At 46.6% G+C, this 26464-nt stretch overlaps 1 protein-coding gene across 3 annotated transcripts; it reads left to right on the plus strand.

Moving 5' to 3' along the window:
• The first annotated feature begins 1839 nt into the window (after window positions 1–1839).
• On the plus strand, window positions 1840–25941 carry KCNK12 (potassium two pore domain channel subfamily K member 12). 3 transcript variants are annotated; one of them, XM_065739620.1, is made up of 4 exons: window positions 1840–2357; window positions 13552–15225; window positions 17651–17764; window positions 25858–25941. In XM_065739620.1, the coding sequence occupies exons 1-2, from the start codon at window positions 2006–2008 to the stop codon at window positions 14445–14447; spliced, it is 1248 nt and encodes a 415-aa protein (XP_065595692.1). In that variant the 5' UTR covers window positions 1840–2005; the 3' UTR covers window positions 14448–15225; window positions 17651–17764; window positions 25858–25941. The 3 variants fall into 3 exon arrangements, with proteins under 3 accessions (XP_065595692.1, XP_065595693.1, XP_065595694.1); XM_065739621.1 differs by lacking the exon at window positions 25858–25941 and adding an exon at window positions 19667–20292; XM_065739622.1 differs by lacking the exon at window positions 25858–25941 and adding an exon at window positions 18437–18654.
• The last annotated feature ends 523 nt before the right edge of the window (window positions 25942–26464 follow it).

Genomic DNA, 26464 nt, shown 5'->3' on the forward strand with positions numbered 1-26464 from the left:
TCCGTGGTTGAGCATCAGCAGGCAAACAGTTTGAAGCAGTGATTATTTGGCCACGTCTGGTTATTTTATTCAATTACTTAAGCAATATCATTTAAACAAATGATTGCCTTTAGGAGTTCTCCCTAATTAGAGATTCAGCACCAGCTTCAAGATGTTTCCTCAAACAAACTGTGGTACCCGTATCAAATTAACAGAAAGTGGGGCCTCCTTTTAAGGCAGTGTCACACAGAGGACTTGCATCCAGAAAACTGAGTTTGCCCAGCAGTTAGCTGCTTACAGAAGGACCGTGCACTTTCACAGAGAACTTTAATTTAAAAACATTTATATGGACATTTCTTCTTTATCCCCCACAGTTAAAAAAAAAAAAAGCATTTTTGCAAAGCAGTGACAAATTGCAAGAGTTAATTAAAGACCTTAAGAGAAGTAAGTTGTCAAAACATTTTGAAAGTCTGACAAAGCTCTAATTCTTAGAGGCTGAGATTCAACAACACTCACAGTATCGTCTTTTCAGTGCTGGAGTAGCCAAGCCATGTTCTGTATTGCTTAAGTTTCTTTCTTTCTTAAGATACTTCTTTCATCTCTCTAAGCTTCCTCCATTTCTTGAATGGAAATTTACAAGTGCATTTCCTACCTATTATGTGATTCCAATCAGCATCCCACCAGTGGCATCCTTCCATAGGCAGCACATCACCCAAAAGGAGATGTACATCTCTGACCTATTACATCACACACATTTCGATGGGATTTTGATTAGATCTGCTCTACTTTCTCACTTCTTTCCACTTCTTTAGTCCTTGAGATCTGCAGTGAGTCGCACAGCTATTGACTTGGTGGTTTACTGGCTTAATTGTTTTATTTTTAACCGGTTTTAGCATTTTATGGGCTGCACATGAAATTAGTCCTTTTAAGACTGACAGCCTTCTCTGGTACTTCCGCTTGGACACTCTCCTTCCAATTCTACAAACAAAATGCTTTCACACGGAAGAACAGTAAAAAGTTGAGATTAAACCCGTCAGTGGCTGTCACAGCACGGCATACTGTCAACTGAGCTGTCACACTGGGAACGGGCCGCCCTGGGAGGCAGTGGAGTCACCGTCCCTGGAGCTGTCTGAGTGGCACTGAGGGTCTGTCAAGCCCCGAGCTTTCCCACGCGTGCCTCCACCTGCTGCAGGCCCGCCGGCAGGGCCGCCACCGCTCACATCCTCTTTGCAGCACTACACCGATGCGAGCTAAAAGGAAAAAAACCCAACAAATCCGTTACTTAAATAGCGATTCTAAGGAAAGGGTTGCGGTTCTTCCCGCAGCCCAACGGATAGGAGAAGCAACCCACAGCTCGGGGAAACGCGACCTTTAAGCCGCCGGCTCGAGCTGAGCTGGAGCACGGCACCGGCTCGTTCGCGGCGCTGGGTCTGCCCGTGCAGCCCAGAAACTGCATTCAGAGCTGCACCTCGCAACGCCTCCGATTCATCAGCTCCCGCCGCACCGAGCGGCTCACGCCGGGGCCGCCTCTCCGTGCTCCGGGCGGCGGCACGAGCCAAAGCCGCGCGCCCCTCAGCGCCGCGAGCCCCACCGCGTGCCGCGGCGCTCGAGGACCGGCCCGGACCGGACGGCGGAGCCCCGCGTGGGAGCCGCCCCGCCCCGTCCCGCCCCCGGCACGGCGGCCCGCGGGCGCGGCGCGGGGTCGGGGCGGCCCTCCCGCCGGGGCCGCGGTTCCCCCCGCCCCGGGGTTCCGCGCCGCCCGCCGTCGACCGGGCGGCGGCGCGGAGCCTCCGCCTCCCCGCGGCGGTCTCCCCCTCGGCGGGGCCGCCGCCGCCCTCATGGCCGCGCCGAGGTGCGCCGGCGAGGCCGCGCCGCAGCAGCCCGAGGCCCCGGGGCCGCCGCCGGCCCCGCCGGGGGATGACTCAGAGCCGCGGCCCCCGCAGCGAAGCGACGGCCCCCGCGGCGAAGCCGCCGCGCCGCGCCCGCCCGTGCCCGCGGCCCCCGCCGCCGCCGCGCCGCTCCCCGGATGATGCCGCGGCGGGGGGCGGCCGGTCCTCGCCGCCGCCGGCGCCCGGCGCCCCTGAACGAGGACAACGGGCGGTTCCTGCTGCTGGCCGCCCTCATCGCGGCGTACCTGAGCGCCGGCGCCACCGTCTTCTCGGCCCTCGAGAGCCCGTCGGAGGCGGCGGCGCAGCTGCGCTGGAACCGGACCCTGCACAACTTCAGCCGCATCTTCAACATCAGCCTGCCCGAGCTGCGCGCCTTCCTGCGGAGCTACGAGGCGGCCATGGCCGCGGGCATCCGCGTCGACGCCCTGCGGCCCCGCTGGGACTTCCCCGGAGCCTTCTACTTCGTGGGCACCGTCGTCTCCACCATAGGTGAGTGAGCGCCGCCAAGGTTCGGACCGGCTCCCGGGAGGGTCCCGAGGGGCAGCGCCGGGACGGCCGCTCCGAGCGCTGCGGGGCCGCTGCAGGCGGCGGAGCCGCGCTTCTGCCGGCTGTGAGGGCCGGCGAAGTTGGGGCGTCCGTGAACGGAGACGTGAGACGATGTGCGAAGCCGCACGATGGCGCGGGGACGCGTTCCCCGAGCGCCGCCGGCTTGCGGCTGGCTGCGGTTATCGGCGGCGGATCGGTGCTTGGAAAGAGCGGTGCCGGGTGGGCAGATGTTTTGGGGGGATGAATTTTGTTTGACTCGCGTGTTGCCCCGTGGAGAGCTGGAGGGAGATGCACCCCGAGTAAATCCGGGCTGTGCGCAGCTCGCGGTGTTGCTTTAGGAGCCGCGTCCCTGCGGACAGAGCGGGCTCGTTGCCTCACTCCGCCACTTTGTAAGTTCCGTAACGAGCGCATTGCCTTCGCTTTATTAAAAAGAAGGAAGCGCGCAGTTCCCCGTTGCGCTTACACTCGTTTGGTTCAGAAGATGTTTCATCGGTAGTGACTGAGCTCTGTACCAGAGTCATGGTGATGGCTGTAGCCGTGCTGTTAAGCGTCGTTAATTTTTGTGCTGAATAATCCCGCTAACTTTCCCTCTTTGAGTCCATTTGGTGAAACAGGCGTTAGAGCACCATTTTAAACTAACTTTGTTAGGTCTACGTCTCAGGAACACGCATTCTTAAAAACACCACTACTGCTGAGCTGAACGGGTGCAGAACTGAGTCGGTACATTGATGTACCCAGCGAAGTGCTGTGTCCTTTCAGCTGCCACAGCAGACAGAGGTGTGTACATGCAGACACATCCCCGTTTGCAGCCCCTGCCTACTCTTTGGGGTGGCCATGAAGGTGTAAGATGCTTCTTGCTCATTTGCAAACATTCATTTGTATCTCCACTTCATCCTGCTGCCTGTGGACACTGTGCCTCTGGGCAGAGTGAAGGACTTGGCCGGGCTTTCCAGCTCTCTTGACAGGTGTAAACAGGGGAATATGTTCCTCATACTCCCACAGTGCAACCTGGGGCACTGCATCAACGTGTACCCCAGGGGAGCAGCTGTGCAGACCTGCTCTTCTCTCACAGCCAGCTCACTTAGTGCCCACCGTTCTGATCTGCCTTTGGTTCCACTGCCAACTGAACACTGGTGTTATACTCGTTCAGAGCAAATTCACTCGCGTTCATGTCATGATTCATTGATGAGAAGAAAGCTGTCTTTACCTAACTTCACCTAGAGCTATCAGACGTTCAGAGTCAAAACAGCCTGCTTCCCCAACTGCTGCATCAGATACATGTGTCAAAGCAGCTTTGTTACTTCAGCTGAACACATGCCTGTCCTAGCAACACACCGGAAAGCTTAACCAACAGAAAGACACCCTCTTGTCAAGGAGACATCACCCACGGGTTATCTCTGGCTCACCTGCGAAGGATTCCAGCTTAGACAAAACAATTCAGGTCCTCATCCTCCCCTCACCAGTTCTCACTGAGCTGCAGCCCCGTGACCCCATTCCCTCATCCCTTCACACTGTGAAGGCACAGGGTGGGCCTCCCACCTTCCTGTAGGTGTGGGGCAGGGTTGGGGAGAAGCTCCTGCCCTCAGTGGCTGGGGACGTGGGCTCATTCCCCACCCTTCTGGATCAGGACCTTTGCTCTGCACCACTTCCATTAGGTGCTTCGGCTCCTGAATTTCCTTGGTGCTGTTCTGCAGTGTGCCTCATTACACCGAACACAAGGCACAGGCAAACCCTCGGGGCAAGGAGCACATCAGTGAGGTCTTTAGGGAAGTAGAGTTAAAACGGATTGTTAATTCTAATCTTTCAGCATTTTCCTAAATAGCCCACAGAGTGACTGAACAGCACATGTAACACCCTTTCGACTGCACTCTGGGCATTTGTGGTTTATTGTTGTGTTGTTTGTGGCTGAATAATGAAATGCCGAATCTATTTTCATTGAACATGTCAGATTTTCAGGACCATGTAAGAAAATTCTTCAGGCTGGCAGTAGAATTTCAGATGAATTTTTCCTTCCACAAATGCAGATCACAGCGCTTTGTTAACGATTAAAGGCAGAGCATAACTCAGACAAGGTTTCTCTGTGGTATAATGTTGTGAAGCACAGCCTCGCCAGATATAGGTCTTTGTACTAGCAAGTATACATTCTGCTTATAGAGGACACAGGGCAATGGCTGAAGCTCTGGATTTCTGACTCAGTCTATGAATCTCATCCCTACCAGTCTCAAGTAGAGAGGTCAAATGGTGCTTTCTGGTACAAAAAAAAAAGTTTTTAACGTAAGATTTTTAGAACACATCCTCACTGACATGGATTGTTTTGGAATACAGTATGTCTAGGTTAGGGGTGCTTGAGAAAAGGCCACTGGGTGTCAGTGGGGTTAGACCCTGTTTTCCCTGGGTCCTCTGCAGGGACCCAGTGTCCTCAGTAGACTGCATCTGTATGTGCTCTAAGGCTTGGACAGGATAAGCCCTCCCCCCTAAAACTACTTTGGCTCTACGTCAGTTGTTTGAAGAAACCCAGTGGTCCACATGTGCTGAAGGTAGCAGTTCAATGGAAACAAGATGCAGAAGGGAGTTGGATGGCTCTGCACCTTGCAACTCTGCAAGAACGTGTTCAGTTATTTGCACTGTGCTATTGGCAGCCATTGAGTTAGCCTGCCCCAAAACATTTCACGTGATAATTCAGCAAGAAATTCCACAGATAACTGATTGACAGAAGGTTTAAGGTGGGAATAGATCTGCCCCATCTTCTTTGGTGCTGTATTTTAGCAGTAGCTGGGGAAGGTTCTGGCTATCTGTGGATGCAGTTTCATCATTTATATGGCCAGTGCAAACCCAAAAGTGACTGTGCAAAGCATGTTTGCAGTCAACATCAGCATTATATTTCCTTGGGACTCTGCAATTCTGGGATGCTTTTGCAAAGAGTTCAAGTTAAGGGGCAGTTGTTTCCAGGTTTGACCCTGTTCAAGTCCGAACAAAAAGAAGCAATCAAGAAAGCAGTTGGAAGGACAAGAAGTATTACTAATAAACTGCTTGTTTGTCTTGTCCACCCTCTATACAGTCCGGGGCCAGCAAGAGAGTGCTTTCCAGTTTGGTCTGCTCTGGACAGATTGGATCTCTTAGGCACATGGGATGTTTTGATCACTGTGCTGGCAGACCTCTCACGGTTATTTTCTTGCCTGGTAGTCTGAGCAAAGGACAGAGGTCAGCTGATCAACAGCATATTTCATGGGATCACAGACTGGTTTGGGTCGGAAGAGACCCTGAATCCCACCCATCCCCCTCCCCAAGGGAGCATTAATTTCTTTATCTACCACTGGTGAGAATTTCCTGCATGTCTGGGTATGGGTTGAGAGCTCCAAGCAGGAAAATAATCTAAATCACAGTTTGAGACTTTGTAGTTGAGGATGACTATGGGAAATTGTACCTGGAGAACGCCCACCCAATTATGCAGGTGACTTGAGGTGTCTGTGCTGAAGGGTTTCATCCTGAATTTGTTTTGGGGGTGGCTTTTGATGTGTGTTTTTTGTTGTTGTTTGGTTGGTTAGTTGGTCTTCCCTGGTAGCCTGTCCAGCCCCCAGCCTCTGCCATCCCTGCCGTTCCCCTGGCTATCTTGCCCCTTTCCTTGTGTTACAGCCTATCTGACAGTCCCCTTTCACCCAGGCACTCTTAATTCCTCCATCTTCCTCTCCCTCCTTCCCAATTAGCATGCCCTCCTCTACTGATGGTTTGTGTGCTTGATTATACTTTGAATACTTGTTTTGCATCTTTGCAATCTTTCAAGTTAATAACTACCAAAGAAAAACTCAAAAGTAAAGCTTTACAGTTTCTTCCTCTTCCTGATCACCCTGGTGTTAGTCCTGCTATTGACTCTTGTTTCTTTTTGCAGTCTAATTTTTTCTCCCTTCTCAGGTTGTCTTCTGTTTGTCACAGAACACACACACTCCATTTTTTCTCACATTTACTGCTGGGCTATCTTTGCAAGCATTCTGTCTTGCTTTTATGCAAGCCTCAGTTGCTCTTCATTGTGAACAAAACAGGAAAAGAGTTATGGGGTAGATCTGTTGACTGTTAACTTCATGTAACAGTCAATGATCCCCTCCTCTTGTTATGATGGAAAACATGACAGATATCTTTATTTTACCGACTGCAGTATTAATGTACCTTCGCAGCTATTGAAGCCACTGAGTGTTTTATAGCTCCTTGTAGTCAGGTCATGGTTAGAACAACAGAAAACCAACTTGGAACATTCCATCCCTATTTTGTTTTAGTATGAAGACATTGCTTACCTTTATCAAAACAAATAGTTGTGTATGAGCACTAAGCACATATCTGAGTGTATTTGGGGATAGGTAGATAAGGACATAGAACGAGGTTCATACTGGAGAAGTGGAGCATATAAAAATTGTGGTAGTGATAACGAAATCTTCTGTGAATAGAAGCATTTAAGTAAAGTAAAAATAATTTTAACTAAGGGGTAATTGCATAGCAATCCACACAAATCAGATATGTTTAATTTTATGGCTCCGCAAATGCTTGCTTCAGCTGAAGTCAGTATCGGGACATTCTACTGAGCTTTAAGAAGTCCCATGTTACTCCTTTTATTGGTTTGTAACGCAGATGCAGACCTGATGCTGTCAGCACTTCCTTGTAGGTGTCACTGCTGTGGGTTAATGCATCTCCCTGAGCTCCATGGGTCTGCTGATGGCAGCGGGCACTGCACTGAGCTGTAGGTGGTGGAAGGTTTAAATGCAATCTCTCTTGAATTGAACAAAGAGAAGAAGAAAGAAAATTAAATGTAGTTACATTAGATGAAGGAAAGCATTAACAGCCTTCTCAAGTAATTAAAGCTTTGGAGTGGAATCAGATAAGAAATTGAAAGGTTTGATGTTAATGTAGGAGATTACTCGGGTGAGGCACTGCTATTACTCTTGTTTAAAAATCCATAGTAAGTGCTCCTTGCACATAGATGAAAAAGCAATGGCTTAGTAAATTTCAATTAAAAAAAGAATAATGGAATCCTCTTGGTTATTCATCGTTCAATATTTTGTCATTTCTTTGCTGAATATTGTGCAGGCAATACATTTATCTCCCCAGGATAAACACAGAGTTACAGTATCACTTGTGCTCAATGTATACATCCAGTCAAGTCTACTTAAAGTCTTTTGGGCTGAAGATGGCTACAGTGTAAAAGAAAAAGGAAAAGTGGGGTAAAACATCGTTTTACAACAACTGTTACTGACAGAGCTGATGGGACCAGGAAAATAAAATGAAAAGTGAATGATGAAGTGGGTAAGGCATTCAATATCGTTGACTTTAGCAGTAGCCAATGATGTAACCCTTGGACAGCCCTTCCCAGGCATGAGGCTTGGGAAGCCCAGGAGCAGCACTCACACTTCACATGTGTAAGGCGTACGCCCAAGATCATTGGTGAAATTCAGATAATTCTATTTCTTAGCTTCGCAGGAGCGGGGTTGTGAGTGCACGTGCAGGTATTCTTTTGTAACATGCATATTATCTCAGGAATATAACAAAATTTGGATACCATTAGTCCTTTTCCTTGCAGCTGTTATTAATTCATTTTTCTGCAACCTTGGGTCCTCACATGAGTCTGAAATGCAACTGTGGATTTTAATAAACAACAAAAGCTAATGTGAATGCTTATGTTTGGATCAATTTAAAATGACAAAGCGTAAGCTTGTTCCTCTTAGAGTGTTGCTTAGATACACGATTCTCAAAAACATAGGAGGAAAATAAGAGTTGAAGCTGCTTTTAAGGGTAAGGAATTACGATGGCAAGAGTAGCCAACTTTTGAAACAAACTTCACCTGGAGTTATATCATCAGCTCTCTGACGGCTGTGGAGAGGTCGTAGACAGCAGAGCACAGCTTCAGCCATTTGGCATATCTCAAAAGAGGAAAGGAACTGTCAGCTCCTGGAGTCTGCAGGCTCTGTCTTCGCGTGTGTCCACGAGTACTGAGACTGAATGTGTGTGTGTCTTGTTTACCATACTTTTCTTTGGGGATTTTCCTAAGTGGTTACTCTAAATTCAGAGGTGTGTCCTCTGATAGTCTCAAAATCTCTGTGCTTTTGCTGAGGTTCAGCAGCACAGCAAGCTGAGACAGATGCTTCTGTGCAGAACCTGCGATGAGGTTAAGGCTCTGATACAGCTGCAACAGCTATTAAGGCAGGATTTGAAGACAATTAGCCACTAGTGCAGGGAAGTGTTTTTTCCACAGCAATATAACTTATTCAAACAACTCAGGACTGTGTGGGCTATAATTTTCCATTATTAACACCACCACAATTCCAGAAAATACAATAGCAACATGTTCTTCTCCCAGCTGGGAGGATAAGGAAAGAAAACAAACCAGAGAGGACTCTGATCATCAGGTGTGGAAGCAACCAGGAGAAGCAGCTCTGGGCTGGGTTAGGGCAATTCAAAAGGACACGGTCTGCAGTCAAAGGAAAGTGCATGGTGCTTTAACAGCTGTAAAACTTGATGTATTGGAAAAAAATTTATGTGTGACCTCTGTGTTAAGAGAGAAGTTAAGAAAGATGCTAGTTCTGCTGAGTGCCTCTATCTCTGTTTAGCCCAGGGACTTGGCAAGTATACTCAAATGTAAACATGCCAGAGATGGCCACCCTTTAGCCATCTTCAGCAATTAGTGACCAATTTTGAGTGCCCCATGCTCAGGGATGCTGGCAGGAGGAAAGGGAGCTGCTTATTAGCCTTGCTGCTGGAGCTGCTGCTGCTCTTCTGTCAGTGCTGGGGGCTTAGCGGTGCCATTTGCTCATACAGTGTACACAGAGGAGCAGCCAGTCACAGCCAAGGACCTTAAAACTAATTTAGAGACACTTCTGTTTCTTTCTAGGCTTGTCTGTACCAAAGCAGCTTGGCCAGACTTGAGCCTCCTTCTGCACTCACTGGGCTATCTGTCTACAGAAATGAGTAGGGTTTTTTGGGGTTAGTCTTTGGTGTGCCTTTTGTTCTCATCATGCACATAGAAATGGCAACGTGCAGTTCAACACAGAAAACAGGCCTGCCTACTTCTGGTAAACGAATAGAGCAAGAGTGCTTCTGCTGGTGGTGAAGCTGAGGCTCCAGCGCATCTCTTTGTCAGGGCCATTTATCATTCAGATTTACAAAAGTTATACCACTTGATCTGATAAATGTCTGTGCTGAGCACTCACTAGAAATTGATAATCTTTCTTGGGAAGCTCAGCTAGATGTCAGCGGAGAAAAACACACTTGGGAGCCCTGCAGTGAGGAGGGGAAGGTAGATGTACATAAGCAGCAAGGCTATAATCAAAGAATCATAGAATCACCAAGGTTGGAAAAAGACCTCCAAGGTCATCCAGTCCAACCATCCCACCATCAGTATTTCCCCACTAAACCATGTCCCTCAGTACAACATGTAAACCGCCCTTCCCTGGGGCCATCTCCATCGCCTTAGACCCCTATCAAACTGATAACACTTGAGGTGATCTTTTGACCATATTAAAACAGAAAACTTGTAGGTATATTAAAAAATTGTATTGTTAATCTTATTTTCCTTTCCACGAAGGAAGCTTAGTTTACAACAGAGTCTGACAAATCTGCTTACTGTCATAGGAATGAGTTTGCTTTTGAAAGGAGTGAAAACCCAGCCTTGGCCTTGTGGGTGGTGGATGGAGTGCAGAGAGGCACTGAGGAGGGTTGAGTTTCAGTTACTCACTACTACTGTGCAGAGCAGCTTTTAGGATAACCAGCAACCTGGTTGCAGATGTGTATGAAGAGAGGAAAAGTGGTACTGTTGAAAGCCTTTAATGATTCCTCACAGCTTCTTGAAACTCCTTGATGTTCAGTTCATCTCCATCATTCTCCCAGGGTGGGTTCTTGTGAACAGCAATCGTCTCAAGACTGATATTTCAATAGGAGAGGTGTAACAGGAAGCAGTGGTCACCTGGCTTGGCACTATGTTCATCGAGTTTATCAGAGTGCTGCTTTAGGTAAAGCTCTCGAAAAGTGGAGTGTTTGAGCCTCAAAGAAGGGTATTTTGATAAAGCTCGCTGTCAAGAATGCTAAGGAAAAATAACTTCTTCATTTATAGCCTGAAAAGCCTGACTCAGGTGGTGCTCCCAGTCCTTGGGTGAAAGCTGCGTATGTGGCAGAAGAGCTCAGTCTGCAGCAGTTTGATCTGCTCTGTGCTGTGACCCTGTATCCAGGGCAACTGTTCCTGGATATTAGGTATTGAGGAGCTGCAGAATAAATGAGAGGTAGCTGGGAAATAGACAGGTATGGTTCTGTCAGAAGCAATAGTGATGAAGTGCTGGCAGGTGAAAAGTGGTTGAAGGGAGCACAAGATCCCTAATCCAGAATTTTAGTTTCAAAATACAAAATATGATACAGCGTACGTGTTGGGCAGAAGCAACTTATCAAGAGTATGGGAAAGCCATGAAGTAAATAAAGCAACTAGGGAGCAGATAGGAACCAAAACTGATTGCTTTTAGTTTATCTTTCTGTAACCTATGTTCCTGGAAACCAGCCCGTTAAGAGCTTGGTCATTGTATCTCAAGAAATTAATTCTGCCTGGTAGTAGCGTTCCAGTTATAGATATTTTCTTTATTTAGAGAAATAATTTATTTTAAAAGTTGTATTCAACTATTCTAGGGCTTTTTTTTTTATTATTATTCCTTTGAATGTAGTGTGGGAGTGCCTTATGGCAGAGGATGGAAAACTTTCTGCTTTCTGAATTCTTGCATTCAGTTTTCAGGCAGCCAAAACTTTCTTCCATTTCTGAGTAAACATGTCTTAACTGGAAAACTATCAACCTCTTTAATCTCAAAAGCAAAACCAACAGGAAGCAAGTCACAGGCACATATCTCTTCGTAAGTTCGTCACATTACATTGATTCCTGCTTTAATCATCAGCTTAAACATATCAAAACCTTGCAGGCTGAATAGTACCCACAAAACCTAACATGCAAGTAAGAATAAGAGACTCAGTAATTGCCTGCACTTACCCGATGCATTATCTGGGAGCTTTTATCAACTCATCTCCACCAATTCTATTTCCCTGGGTAGAGGGTCATCAAACAAGTGAAATTAGTACTGCCGTAGGTTGTGCATCCAAAGTCATAGGTTGGAGTGTGGCAGAATTAGAATGAGAGAAGTTGAAAAACTGTCTGAGACACACAGTCAATGCCAGCATTAACTTTATATATTTAATTGCCATCTATATAGCCATATATGCCGCTGCCATGAAAATTGAAGTATAGGTATTCTGGGTGAATTTATTTAGTCTGGGCATCAGGTCGTACTTGGCCTTGTGGAGGGACTGAGCTCAGGTGTATGGTGAAGAGCAGAGTGGCAATAACTGACCCCTCATGATCTGGGTGGTGCCAAAGGGACAGACGCTGTAGAGAAAGAAACATGAGTGCTCTGCTGGCTGCTGAGGGAGCACCCGGTGTTACTGCAGTTACCTGCACATGATCTTTGCCTGTTTTGTGGATGCCATAGCACTCTTGTTACCTTTTCACCTTGCATAAGTACATTGGTTACATTATGCTTCAGAAATCTCACTTAAACTGTGTGAATATACACATCACCACTGATGGCACCAGAAAACACTAAAAAACTTCAGTGCACTTACAATTCGGTCTGAACCGTCACTGTTTTTTTTAAGTTCTTAATTAATTAATGTGTTTAGCCATATGCATAACAGCCCATTTATTTTGATTATGATAGTCAGGCACTTACAGTGAAGCTCGTGTTTAACCACTTTGCTGATGAGGCATGGGCTGACAGATGCCGTCTCCCTAATGAGCTGGCTGCGTATTCCTTGCTGGCAGCCACACAAACTTCCCGACTTCTTCTGGAGACCACTAGTGGATATTTATCACCAAATCAGAGGGCTCCTGCAAGCAGCAAGGCTCACCCAGAGGGCAGCTTTGCCCCGCAGAAGAGGAGCTGACTAAAACCTTCGCACCCACCCTTATTAAATCTGGGAACAGCGAGGTAGGCTTTGGGAAGCCTGCTTGGAAGGTAGATCTTCAGCACAACAAAACAGAGAGGCTGTGGACCCAGGCAACAACAGCTAATTACCTCTGTGTAATTGTTTTATTCTTTTGTACTATGCAAATGTTTCACTTCTGCTTTTTTCATGAATATTTAAATGGATTTCAGGCAGCAATCTCAACTCGCTACACATAGGAAGTGTTTCTCTGTTTGTAGGTGCATAAGGATAATAAACTAGATTTAATGATTTCATTATTTTTGCATTATCTGTTAAATGCAGCTCGTCTTTTTCTTAGCAAACTTTCACTGGCATGGTCTGCTGTTGATATTTACTTCCCTGAGTATATTACTTGCTCAGCAATTTCAGGAACAATGAGGTAAAGAAATTTCAGCTTGCCACTTTTGGCTAACCATTCATTTTAATTATACCAGGTTATTTATCTAGAGAGTACAATCAATCACCTGAGCCCTATCAGACTGATTTTTGACTGAATCACCAAGTACTTGCACAGAGAACAATAGCGGTAGCAAGGACAGTACCTACAGGCTTTTCCTTTGCTTTGTGACTACATCAGGTTTGCAAGACACAGTTGGGATTTGGTTAGAGTGTTACAGTGGTGTTATTTTCAAAATTGCGCTCAAACTTTGGGAGTTTTTTTCTTCTGTTATATAACCTGAAGACTTCTCAGCCAGGAGGCGTAATCAGACTTTGATGGTGATAGCGTTATGCTGATTTACAGCTCATGAATAGAGGACTTTCCCAGCAGGTTGGGCTGGTTCACGCAGTGGAAGCAGGGAGCTGACCTGTTTGCCTCATTGCACTCCAGCGTGATGTGGGCTCACAAAGGCTTTCCTCCCCACCTTACAGTACTGTCCCAGTGGCCACAGTGTCACCCCATGAATATGTTGTCTTTCAGGTCTGCAGGAAGTTTTTGCTCTCTCAAGCATTGTAAACTTCTTGTTGAGCTTTCCAGTGCTTTCTTTGTTCTTTACAAAACTTGATGGCGTGTTGACCTTATCTGACTTAGGGAGGACTCTTTCTTTTGTCCACTCAGACAGGACTGAGGATGAGTTATGTACTTCCCGAACTTATGCATGAAAAACTGTGGCAGTAATATTCCTCCTTTTTCTCCACACCTTAGGTTTTGGAATGACCACGCCAGCAACAGTGGCTGGAAAAGTATTCCTCATCATTTATGGTCTTTTTGGGTGTGCTGGGACTATCCTCTTCTTCAACCTCTTCTTGGAGCGCATTATCTCCCTCCTGGCGTTCATCATGAAGGCTTGTCATGAGAGACAGCTGCGAAGAAGTGGTCTCCTACCTCCCAACTTCCGAAGAGGGTCAGCTATGTCGGGGGTGGGCAGCCTCATCGGCTGGAAGCCATCTGTTTATCACGTGTTGCTCATTCTGGGAATTTTTGCCATCATGCTTTCGTGCTGTGCTTCTGCGATGTACACGCTGGTGGAAGGGTGGAACTACGTCGACTCCTTGTACTATTGTTTTGTCACCTTTAGCACCATCGGCTTTGGAGATTTGGTGAGCAGCCAAAACGCTGTGTACCAAAATCAGGGATTATACAGATTCGGAAACTTCATCTTTATATTAATGGGGGTATGTTGCATATACTCTCTTTTTAACGTCATCTCAATTGTGATCAAGCAACTCTTGAACTGGGTGTTGAAAAAATTCCGATGCAGATGTTGCCCAAAGTGCCATAAGTCAAGTACCCGCCTTGGGCGTCGCAACGCCATCACGCCGGGAGCCCGCCTGCGCCGGCACAAAATCTCCCTGGAGGCCGACGGGCAGTACGACAGCGACACGGACGGCAGGAGGCTCTCTGGAGAGATGATCTCCATGAGGGAGCTCACGGCGTCCAACAAGGTCTCTCTGGCTATTTTGCAAAAGCAGCTGTACGAGACAGCCAATGGCTACCCGAGGAACGTTTGTATCAACACGAGGCAGAACGGGTTCTCTGCAGGGGTGGGTGCTCTAGCCATCATGAACAACCGCTTGGCAGAAACCAGTGACTCTAGATAGAGTTTTTGAAGTTCTTTTTGTTTCTTTGATAAAAATAAAATGATAATTTCAGGTGGAATTATTGCTGCAAACTACGGTAAAGTTTTACTTTCAGAGCAGACTCAGTATTCATCGGGCGTTCGGCAGTTTGGTTTCTTGGGTTTTTATGTCTTCTCTAATATGCAGTAACATCTTTATCGCAATGTCACAGTTCTCCCCAGGGGGGTTTTGTGAGGCACTTGGATGTCCTTGATGCAGAATCTGATGTGTTTTCAGAAGAACGGTGTGTGAAGTTACAACAGTGTGAAAACCAACGTCTTACACAGCAAATTGCCTGAAACGAAACTCTGTTTTTGAATGCATTCTGAGCAAGATCAGTTTCAGATTCAAACTCAGAGGCTTAAGGGTTGTATCTCACTGTTCGTTGGAGTCTGGATATGGCCAGAACTTTGCACTTGAAGCTCTTGCCAGTTCATCGTACCAGGCCTGTATATAACATACACGTAGGTGACTGCAGTTACACCAGCCTTAGGGTGATCATGCTTCACTTGAATAACACTACTGAGCTCAGTGGTAGAGAATCAAATTGGCTGAATTCCCCTGACGACGTACAATTTTTTCCCAGCCATTCTAGTTTGAAACACCATGCGCTACCTAACTCTTCAAAATCAGGAGATCATAAGTCATAAGAAGCATGTTGAAACATGCACAGCTGTTCCTCCCTACAGAATAACCTGAAAACATGCAAGAGAAGCCAGCGTTCATCTCTGGTGTCAAATGTTTGCATTTCCACTAGAATGTAAGTTAAACTGTTTATTAATGGTGTTACTTCCACATGAAAATACTCTGCTAAAATGAACGTAGGCTCTCTCTGTTGTCCTAACGTTGTAGAGGATCTTGCAGATAATTTAATTGCAATTTTCCATAGGCTCCAACAATACTTGTTTTCCACAGGCCTGACTAAAAGCTGTACAAAACATATATTTGGAGCAAAACTCCAGAGAATTTTGTAGATCCTCCAGAAGCCAACTTCCTTCAAAATGATATTAAATCACAAATTGGCGTAGGGTTGTTGTGAATGTTTTAACTCATATTTAATGGTGCTAGCCCAAACTGCTGAAGGAGTGTCTTCAAACAATCCTGGTCTGAGTGTGTGTGTGTTTCAGCATGATGGAAGGGTGCATAGGAATTCCTGCAAGTATCTATTATGAATATTTGCAAAGGTCTAGATCATTTCTTTCATTTCTCTGTTCTACACCACTCTTCTGAGGCTGTAAAGACTAAAGTCTCCTCCAGACTTCAGCTAGAAATACCACTTAAGGCTGAAGCCTTAGAAGCCACAATGGTCTGGAAAACCTCTTGGATAGTTGTAGGCAGGATGATGACTATTGGTTTGATTGTTGGAGAAAAATATATGAAAAAACTGACCAAAAAGGACTAGGAATGTTAGAAATGTATTTTCAAACATCTGTGAAGTTTCATATAGATAATGTGTTGGTTTGTGTTGCATATATTTGGAGTCTCCCTTGTTTTGCTTTCCTTTTAACTCATAGGAACGCACATCATTTCAGAATTGAACCTCGGGGAATTAACTTGTAATGTGAGCATTTGCACACTAGAGATTGCCAGCTGAAGGGTGGCAGTGGTTGCATCTTTTGTCTAAAGGAGAAGGGATCGGAGCATCAGATAGACCATCACACATGGCTCGTGTACCGCAAATGTAGTCGCAGTTTTTATCGAGATGCATCTGGTCAGAAATGCTCCTTGATGTTTACATTTTCTGTCTACCTGATACAGAGTTCACAAGTACTTGGTATGGCAGAGGCCGCACTCAGGCAGCCTTGGTTTGGCAGGAGCTTCCCTGGCTGCAGAGACCCCCAAAGCTGCATGGGTCTGTGTATGCACTTCGTCTTAGCTGCTGCATTTGAGTGTCAGTTCTCAAGCTTGTTCATTAAGAGCATCTATATATAGCACACTGCTTTCTTTGTAGCTAGACCTCCCTTAGGATTGTACCCCAGTTCCTTCGCCATCGCTGGGACTGTTGCTCATTGAGCAGACCCTGCTGTGTCAAGTGCTGCGTAAGTAGAGGCAGGTGGGCTTTAGTGCAGCAGAATTGCTTATGTTTATAGTTGTAAAAGTGAGTTCAAATGCATAATGTTCTGGGAGCTCAAGAGCTGCATCTTTATGATAACAAAATTGCAAATTAAGGGTTTTTATCTTTTCAGTAAGTTGTTTTTAAAGGATAAATGTTATAACTGCAATTAGGGTTTTGTTGAAACGTTTGCAAATTGTTTTCAAACTACCTACTCCTGCCTGGGAAATGTGAAGTAATGTGAAATTGTGCATACACCTCCTCCTGCCATTCCTGCATTTTTTTCTGAGCCCAATCAAAAGCAGACACACGCTCTGTGATTTTCATGTTTCTGGTTCTGATTGCCTTTGTCTGATCTGGAAGCCACCCTGGAGCCCTGAGCAGGAGCACGGCAGGACGCTTTGCAGGTCCCACTGACGTTAGGGGTAGATGGATTGGCTCTTAGAACTCGGCTCCTTGAGGGCTTTGGACAGCTGATCTCTCTGCACTCACGTGCAATGTCTCATTCCTTGAAATTAATCACTCCTAGAAAACCTCCCTTCCGCTTCTCCTTAGCCTCAGAGGGACATAAAGAAAACATATGCCCTGATTTCTGCCAGGATCCTATTTCTTGCAGCTCTCATTTACCCACAAACTGACGTGACTCAACCACAGGGCTCCCCAGCTTGTGTCTAAGCCCCATAAAAATCACTAAGCCCCTCTGGCTCCTCAAGCCCAGTTCCTGACAGGGTTCAGAGCCTGGCAATTGCATGGGGTCTGACTCATAAGAAGGAGTGATCTTATGCTTCCCTTGTAGTCAGTAGTACTTTTCATGGATGCATGGAAACCGAGCTCCATCTCCCCACTCTTCTGCTGATGCACTGCCTGGGCTTTCATCACCCATGTGCATGAGCACATGAACCAGGAGGACATGGGGACTTGGAACCAGTCCTTTGTAGTCCCTCCTCCTTCTTCAGCTTTCTTAGGGAATCTTCTTGTAACACTTGCAATGCTTGGGCATCTAACTCTTCCCCTCACATACTGTGTATGGTTCAACTCAGATTTCCCCAGAGCAGGCTGTTCCTTTTGTTAATTAAACCCTAAATGTGCGCTAGGTGCACCAAGTAGAATTCCTCCTGGTATTTCTTCACAGACAAAGCAGATACCTGCAATGCCCAGACACAGACTGAAGCACAAATGAGAAGGAAGCTGAAAGAATAAGTGGGAAAATGAAAGCACACTGCACTAGACTGCACTTTCTTTTCAGGTAACTTGGGATTTATATTACAGTCTTGAATGCATTTTTCCAGGTTCTATTTTTGGACAGCCTGAAAGTTAGCTTAGGATCAGATGGTTCATCTTTCCTTATTCACTCCTCTCATCTGCCTGCTGTCTCACACCCAGACACTTCCATTGCTTGATGAGCAGCTGTACAGGCAGCAGAAACTCTAAATAACAGGTGCCTGTACCCCAGATTGGGCTATATTTTTATAGTGGAGGATGGATAGCTGGGGACAGTGGCTCAGTATAAACCCGATGGCCTGTGGGATAAAGTGATAACTACACAGCAACAACCCATTGCAGTGAGAGCATTCTTAACCTTCTTTTTGGTATTTTCTAACTTCTTCTCCTAAAAAATATTGACCTAGGGTAGTTCAAGTCTCGAAACAGAGCTTGTTGGGTGAAGAGAGTGGAGTTCCTAGGCACGGTGAGAGGCAGGGGGATCAGTCAACTGGATTACTAATGTTCCTTTCCAAACCAATGCACATTTTCAATATTGAATTTAAATCATACCATAAAAGTTACCTTACGTAATAAATTCAGGGCACAAATACTTGACTCTCAGAGGATAACTCACGAAATATGCAGTGTGCATCAAACAACCCATATGCAAACCCTCAGCCTTTGTGCCAATCGGGGTTGTTCCTTACAGCCACAGAGTGGGATCGTACAGATCAGCTGTCTCCAAGCCCCATGCCTTGGGAAAGGACAGACCACATGGCTATGAGTACTGGTGATGTAGGATGGGAAAGAAAATACCAAATGTACCTGCATTGATGAACACTGCCACCTGTTGACCCCTTTTACTTCCGAAGCCTTGATATGGTCCCACTTGCAGCGCTCCTGCTGTACCCAGAAGAATGGGAAGTGTGAGGAAAGGGAAGAAAAAAAAGGAGGCTTACTTTGCTTTCAATACACACGTGCATCATGTTCCATCGTAAAACCACAGACAACTTCGCAGCCCGAAGTTGCTCCTGATATGACACAGGCTCATGTGGATCATTCAGAGATGATGTGTGAGATGCAGAGGAAAGGCAGAGGGCCACACGCTTACATTCGCTGCGCTCCATCCAGCAGGTGAGCACTGCAGGGCCGATCTGGGGAAGATGACAGCCAGGCTGCTCCATGCCTCAGATGAGCAATACCTTAGGTCCGCTGCAGGTCCTGATTTCAGCACCTCAGCTCCCCTTCGGTCTCAGCATCCACGCTGCACTCAGGCAGGGGCCAGCCAGCTCCCAGCCTGCTCCTTGAGCATGGGGCACAAGGACACCGGTGGGTTCTGAGGTGAGCAGCATCACAGCCCAAGTGCTTCCAGGATCAGACCCTGAGGCAGCTGATGCTTTGTCAGATCATCTAAGAAATGCAGATAAGACATTCCTGTGACCCCCTTGCAGTTCACAAACTGGAAGGTTGCTTTCTGAAGGCAGCAAGTCGATGCAAAATGACTGGTTACAGAACAACACGTAATTACTGATAATTTGGGCAGTGTGCAATTCAAACACCAAGTGTGCTCTCAATAGCTGTCACCTCCTAATTTCTATATTAAGGAATCAATTGTAGTCCCTGGAAGTAAACTACATCCAGCTGTGGGTAATAATTCATCTCTAATTTCATTCAGCAGCAAAACCAACAACAGCTGAAAAGTATATGGGGGCTTTTGGTTGTGTACACAGATACTGTTTATTTACAAACAAACAAACAGGTCAAATCAAAACTGTCCCTTCAGTTACACAGGTGCACAGAACTTCAGCTTATTGGGGAGCTTCAGCTTTCTGCACGCTCTCTGCAAAATTAATAGCAAATTTCAGTTCAATTTGGAAGGACTCAAGTGAGAAAAGAATATGTCTGCTCAAAGGTATTCCTGTTTAACTCTTGTTTATTTTTACAGGCACGCAGCTTGATAGGTCTCTTTAACTGAGCTGCAGTTATTTGTTACAATGAACATCAGAGGAACTTTGCTTCTGTTAATTCCCCTGGGTTTGGTGTTTGCTGGTTGCTGTGTTTCACTGTGTGAACTGAGGTTGGAATGGCCTATCCATGCTGGTTTCCAGGTGGCATCACGTTCCCCTTGCATTCATTGCAGACATGAATTCCTGTAACTGGTTGATTAGGAAGTGCCAATATTTGTTCTCCTTGAGATGTTGCTTCCCAGCAAACAACACACTGAAATGAGTTTGAAGATTGAAGTCTGTTTAAACAATTGACATTTTAAAAATGATTCAGTTCTGGGTTGACATCCAGCACAGCCAGTAATTGTGAGTGCTTTCATCACCCAGCTGATTTTCAGTGTCAGCTCAGGATTTTCCCAGGATAAGATCTCTGAGTGCAGAGGACTAAAAGCCATACTCAGCTCACTGAACGCAGATCTACTGCTATGTTATATACAGCTTGCAACCAAACAGAGCGGTTATGTTTGGCTCCCTTCATACACAGGGCAGCAGGTTGGAAATGGCGCTGGGATCGTTGCCATGAAGCTCTTACAAAGACTCTTGAAATAAACAGGAGAAAGCATTGCCTGGAGGACGTGTGTGAGTGTTCTTTGTGGAGCCAGAGCTGAGGGTGCTGCTTTGGTTACATTCTCTTTTTGCACTCAAGAGGGCGGTGAGGCCCTGGCACTGCTGCCCAGAGCTGTGGGTGCCCCATCCCAGGAGGTGCCCCAGGCCAGGTTGGATGGGCCCTGGGCACCCTGAGCTGGTGGGGGGCAGCCCTGCCCATGGCAGGGGTAGGGGTTGGGTGGGGCTTTAGGGTCCCTTCCAAACAAATCCATCCTGTGATTCCTGGGGAGAATTTTCTCCACGTGCGATGTGTGTTCATGCAGCAGTGTGGTGGGCTGAGCTCACAGTGCGAGCTGCCACCCAGGAAGGGCTGCAGCACCCATCCTCTGCTCAGCCACGAAGCAGAGAGCAGATGGAGGCTGTTTGCTCTCTTTGTGGCTGTAAGGAACTCCCGCTGTATCTCCCCAGGTTTCGTTCAGATCGATAGGATACTTCTGACCAGGATATTAAGATAAATCCAGGAAGTTTTGGTATTGATGAAAGAGAGACATTAAGAAAAAAATCAATCACACTGCAAACAGAGAAGCATTACTGCCTCGAATGTGGAGGTCTGCTAATCACGCTAGGCAATGTGGAAGCAAAGGAGAAACTTCCAGTTCATAAGCCCAGCCAAGTCCCACACTGCAGTCCCCTTCTCTAAATCTCAATGAAATAAGCCCCAGTCAAAGCCAGTGCCCAGCTCCTGCTGCAGCTGGCCCAGACACACCACCTGTGGGCACTGCTTGGCAGCTCCTGCCTGCTGAAATGCATGTGGAACTGTTTCCCTGATAGGAAGGGGAAAGGAGGGAGAGGGGCAACCAATGGAGCTGTGCTGGACAAGAAGTGAGAGGGGAGCTGCCAGCTGCTTAGCTCTGAGCCCACCACTCAGCATGGATGATGCTGCTATGCCTTTTGTACAAGGTCCCCTACCTCCATCTTGCCACACTGTCGTGGATTTGCAGTGTTCTCCACCATGCAAAACCAGACCAATTAATCTGGATCTCACAGGGAGATTAATGCTCACTCCTGAAACCTCTGCAAATCAGGTAAAACCCATCAGCAATTACACAGGAACGGGAGCCAACACTGGAAGAGATTGTTCATACCCATATAATGAGGCTGAATCATTGCCCTTGGCTCTTCATGACTGTAAGTAACGTTTCAGTTTTTAACAATCTTTGTATTTTTCATTCATCTTCCAAAATGTCGGTGTAATTAAGCAACCTCATGAGAATCAGCTGCGCTATTACACAGGAAATGAAATATTTCTCAATAGATCTAACAGGTGATGGGAAACATTGCAGTGAGATCTGTGAAATCATTAAAACAGAAATTACCCTGCCCTAGGAATGGGCTATTGGCAGCTACAGGCTTCGTTCACACTGCCTTAGAGAAATAAAACAAAAAACAAAAAAAACAAGCCATCAGGAATTATTTCTAAGAGACTGTTTCCCTCTGAAGTGCAATTACCTTGCTCAAACACAGCATTATCAATAGTTAGGAGCCCACGGATGAATAGATCTTCTGTCATTTTCTCTTCCACCACTGTAATTGCTGCCTGTAATTTCCAAGTGTCTCATGAACAACCATGAGCTGATCCTCGAGCCTCTAAATGAGAAGCTTTCTCCATCCTTATTTCCTGTCTGTTGTACGCAGAAACTCAGATACCAGAGATCCAAGGACTTGGCCACCACAACACATGAGTTCCACGCTACCATTAGAATTTAGGATCTGATCCTTGAGCCCGAGATCAACATCTTCAGCAGCAAGTTTCTGTACTTGAGATGATAACAAAAGGAGTCCCAACCCTACAGCTCCTGAGCATCCAGCCTCCAGCAAAAAGTGAGAGCATCCTGCGTTTTCTAGGTGCTTCCAAGCTGGGTGCTTTCAGGTGGAAGCAGGCACACTGCCTTGTGATGTCAAAGCATGTGAAATGGGACAGCAGGGCTGCAGTGAGGAGAACTAGAGAGCATGATGAAAGGCGAGTGAGAAAGGAGAGGGGTGTTGTCATTCATAGCAATGAATGAAGGCACCAGCAGGCACCAGGGGGTGTTGTCATTCATAGCAATGAATGAAGGCACCAGCAGGCACAAATCCTGACGTCCTGGGGTATCGGAGCTAGAAATACGGCAGCAGTCACAAACCGTCTCAGCTCAGTGGGAGTTTAACAAAACATCCGTTTATCAAAGTAATGTTAAAAAAGCTCAGCTCCGGCTTTTGAAAATGCCAGTGAAAAGACAGCTGCATCAATCAGCACTCTCACGAGCTATCAGGAGAATTACTTTCATCTTTTTTTTTACTTTCAATCTCAGCACTGAACAGTCCGTGCACTAACTTTTTAGTTATTTTTATAGGCTATTACCTCTCAAGCTGAATGCATTTTGATCTCTATTGCTTGGCTGTAAAAGAATTACTTCAAAAGAGCGCATGAAAACTACTGTTAGGGATCATTCATTCTTTCCTGGCTGGTTTCACCTACAGAACAGGAGAGGTGACACAGAAATCAAATCAAGGGCTGTGGACGGGCAGTACTGGAAATCCCTAGAAATACCTTTCCCTCACCCTCCTGACACTCCCCTGTAGCAGCTCCATGCCATCCCTGCAGGCAATGTTGTTGTCACAGAGAGCAGAGCTCAGTGCTGGGAGGATCTGTGGGGTGCCACAAGGCCATCAGCACTGCCCTGGGCTGAGCCAAAGGGATAAGGGCTCGGGCACCCAAGAATATTTTCCTGGATGCCCTTCAAGCCAAACCAAATAAATACATAGCAATTCCAATGGAGGACACTTAGGAGATGTTTTCTAAAGACATAATTTCATTAAAGGGTTTTAAGGAAATTGTCTTCACTCAAAAAAAAAACTGTGAGGAGAAATGATGCCATGCCAGGACTTGGGTGACGGCTCTCTTCCTCTCAGCCCCTTGGCTCAGTGCTGGGCACAGGGCCTCAGTCTGGCTTTCAGGCTCACTTTGCTTCACCCCCATGCTGGCTGACCCCTGGTTTCTAACAGCATCCCCCTAGGGAGGACGCAGACCAAACTCAGGGGCCACAACATCATTCAGCACTGCCAGTCGTCTTTGCTCTCCAATCTTTCCCAACCTCGGAAACTACAGCAGGGCATTATCAATTTCAGCCCTTTACCCTTCTGTATCTTTCTGCTCTCCCACCAATGATCAGCATATGCCACATCATCAGGCCTGGGAGTACAGCTCCCCAGACCGAGCTCCGGCTGACAACATTTACCTCAGGTCACCCAGCTCTCTGCCAATGCAGCCAGACACGACGGTCCATGGGGCTGCAGGATCTGCAGGGTCCCTGCACGGATCCCTTGCCCCTGTTGGTCAGGGGGTCATCTGCTTTTTGGAACAACCACCGTGGTATTTGCTGCTGGTTCATGCTGCAGAGGCAGTAGAATTTGTTAGAGTTGAACAGGAGATCAGCACACAGTGTAACTAAGATAGATGGCTGCAGGTTCTCCCCGTCTGTGTTGCCTCTGTTGGGAGATGCTGAGTGTGCTGCCTCCTGCTCTCTGTCCTCTTTATTTTTATGGCCACATTTACAGTAAATTACAATGAGGGTTTTGTTAAGAAGTTAAGAGCCCTCTGGCTGTGCATGCTTCATATTTTCATTTAATTACTGCTTTGCTCTTTTTTTTTCCCCTCTTAATTAACCAAGAAGTTCTTGTCTAATGGACTGATCCAAAGTGAGGCAAGAGAAAACAGCAGCTCCCATTAAGGTACTTTACAGGAGTTCAGACTTAAGTGATGCTGAGCCTGAGGGCTGACATTAAGTGACAGTCACACACCCCCAGCACCCTGTTCTGCTTGTGTGCTCAGTACAGGCAGATGCTTCAGACACACAGTATTCTCCCATAGCTGCGTTCCCTCAACCCCACCCCAACCAACAGACATGTCTGTATCTCCATAGGGTTGGAGACAGGCTCTGAGCAAAGCCTGAGCCCAAGGGCAGCACCACATGCTGATCTGTGGTCTGTACACTTGGAGGATGGGCAGCACTGTGAGGTACACCCTCTCTCCCTTGGAAGATGGGAGTACCTTAGTATGCTCATAGTCCACAGCTTGCTTCAATTATGCTTGAAGTTCCCACAGAAACTCCCAACAGGTATATCCAATCCTGGTGACTTTGTTTTAACAAAAGATAATGACTAGATTATGCCATCCTCACCTTGTATCAAACCAGATAAAACTGCACGCACAATCCTGGACTTCAGCAGTCCAAAAAAAAGTGAGTTCTTCCAATGCTTGATCATGTCTGCTCTTTTATTTCACCTCCCCTAATGCCATCTTCATAAGGAGCCTTGTAGATGGAACAGTAACTGCACAGACCGAAAAGAGCACACCTGCAATAAGAATGTGGTGCCAAGCTTTCTCAAGTGCACGAAACTTGCACCTCTATTTGAGGCTGAACGTGAGGGGCCACAGTGCCCCTCAGTGGCTCCATTATTCTGTTCATTATTCTGTGATGTGTTCTTGTCACAATCCTGTAATATAACAGGAGCAGGCCAGGAATGGCTTCTGCCTCGTAGGTATGTTTCTGATAGAAAAGCTAAATTGGAATTAGCAAAAATAGCCATCCTCCTGCTCACATGAAATCACACTGACTGTAACCCAGTTTGCAAGCCGCAGTGGCATATGGAGACTAAACTGAGCCCGGTCTCTGTCGCCTATATCCAGCAGCAGCAGCACACCAGGGACGGGGGAGCACAGCACAGATGAGGTCATGAGTTTCAAAAACACATCACCCTGCAGCTTTCTTCCTTGAGAACTTTGAAAAGCACGAGGTGAGCATGAGCTAACAGGATCCTTGTTGTTGTTCAGGTGCAGAACTTTCTGTGGTACAGAGGTGTGTTGAATAGAAGTAGAGCTCACAGAGAATAAAACTAGAAAGGTTCAAAGCAAACAGCAGTCCTTCCTGCACCCGACAGCTCAGGTTGTGAGGAACATCTTAGTGGAGTGCTGCAGACCCAGAGAATTCACACATGGTCAAGGGGAAAACAGAAATTCCTGGAAAACACTCCTCTAAACATGGCTGGTGCACTTAGGATGGGGCACTGAGCGAGGGACAGCTGTGGTAAGACCAAGGACATCTCAGGACACTTAGATTGCAGGTGGCAGACACCTTTCCCAAATTCTAGCCTAACAGCAAAGAAATGCTGTCCACCAGCAAGCACTAAACGTTCCAGCAGGAGGCACAAAGGAGTTACTGCAGACTGCTGCAAGTGAGCAAGCCCTGATGCACAGATGTAGCACTACCTTCCTCCCCAGTGCACACCCACTGAAGCCATCTCTGCCACAGAACACAGCACCAGTTTTCATGGTATCTTTGGCATAATTTTATTCCCATCTCTAAACATTAAATACCTTTTCCCATCAATCTTTCAGCATTGGCAGTCTTAAATATAGGTGAAGCATTCCAGAACTATGATTTAAAATGCTGAATTTCCAGAATACAGAGCTGTATCCAAATGCTTTTAAAACGTCTCAATGTGAGTAGTAGCAGATAACAATCACTGTGTTCTCTCTTCACAGGCAGACATCAGAAACCACGACCAACTCAGACGTTCCCGTTCAACTGTAACTTCACCTCAGCCTATGCCTACGTTACAAAGCCACCAGAGAATGCAAGAGGTACTGCTACCCAAGCACAACGAGCAGGCCTGTAGGATTGTGTAGGATAGTTCACTCGAGTTCACCTGTCTACACATAAGACAGTGCGGGGGAGGGACTTCTTGAAAGGGCTCATAGCAACAGGATGAGGGGAAATGGCTTTAAACAGGAAGAGGGCAGATCTAGACTACATACTAGGAAGAAATTCTTTCCTGTGAGGGTGGTGAGACAGTGGCACAGAGAGGCTGTGGATGCCCCCTCCCCTGGAAGCATTCAAGGCCAGGCTGGATGTGGCTGTGAGCACCCTGCTCTAGAGGGAGGTGTCCCTGCCTACAGCAGGGGGCTGGAAATACATCATCTTAAAGGTCCCTACCAAGCCAAACCATTCTATGATTCCCCCAAAGCTCCACCCAGGTACACCCATAAATTTAACAATGCTTTTTTCTAATAGAGTACTAATAGTTAATTAGTCAACGTAATTGTACAGGACACTGTTTTTTCAAGGCTGTGGCAGCTGTACACTCTCTGA

This window comes from Cyrtonyx montezumae, unplaced genomic scaffold (assembly GCF_038088225.1).
Source record: "Cyrtonyx montezumae isolate F1298 unplaced genomic scaffold, pur_monq_1.0 scaffold_24, whole genome shotgun sequence".
Classification (NCBI taxonomy): domain Eukaryota; kingdom Metazoa; phylum Chordata; class Aves; order Galliformes; family Odontophoridae; genus Cyrtonyx; species Cyrtonyx montezumae.

Excerpts from the sequence above, each read along its gene's own strand:
- KCNK12 (XM_065739620.1), top strand. The coding sequence starts at position 2,006 with ATGATGCCGCGGCGGGGGGCGGCCGGTCCTCGCCGCCGCCGGCGCCCG. Across the intron at positions 2,358-13,551 it reads CACCGTCGTCTCCACCATAG|GTTTTGGAATGACCACGCCA; the intron begins GTGAGTGAGCGC and ends TCCACACCTTAG.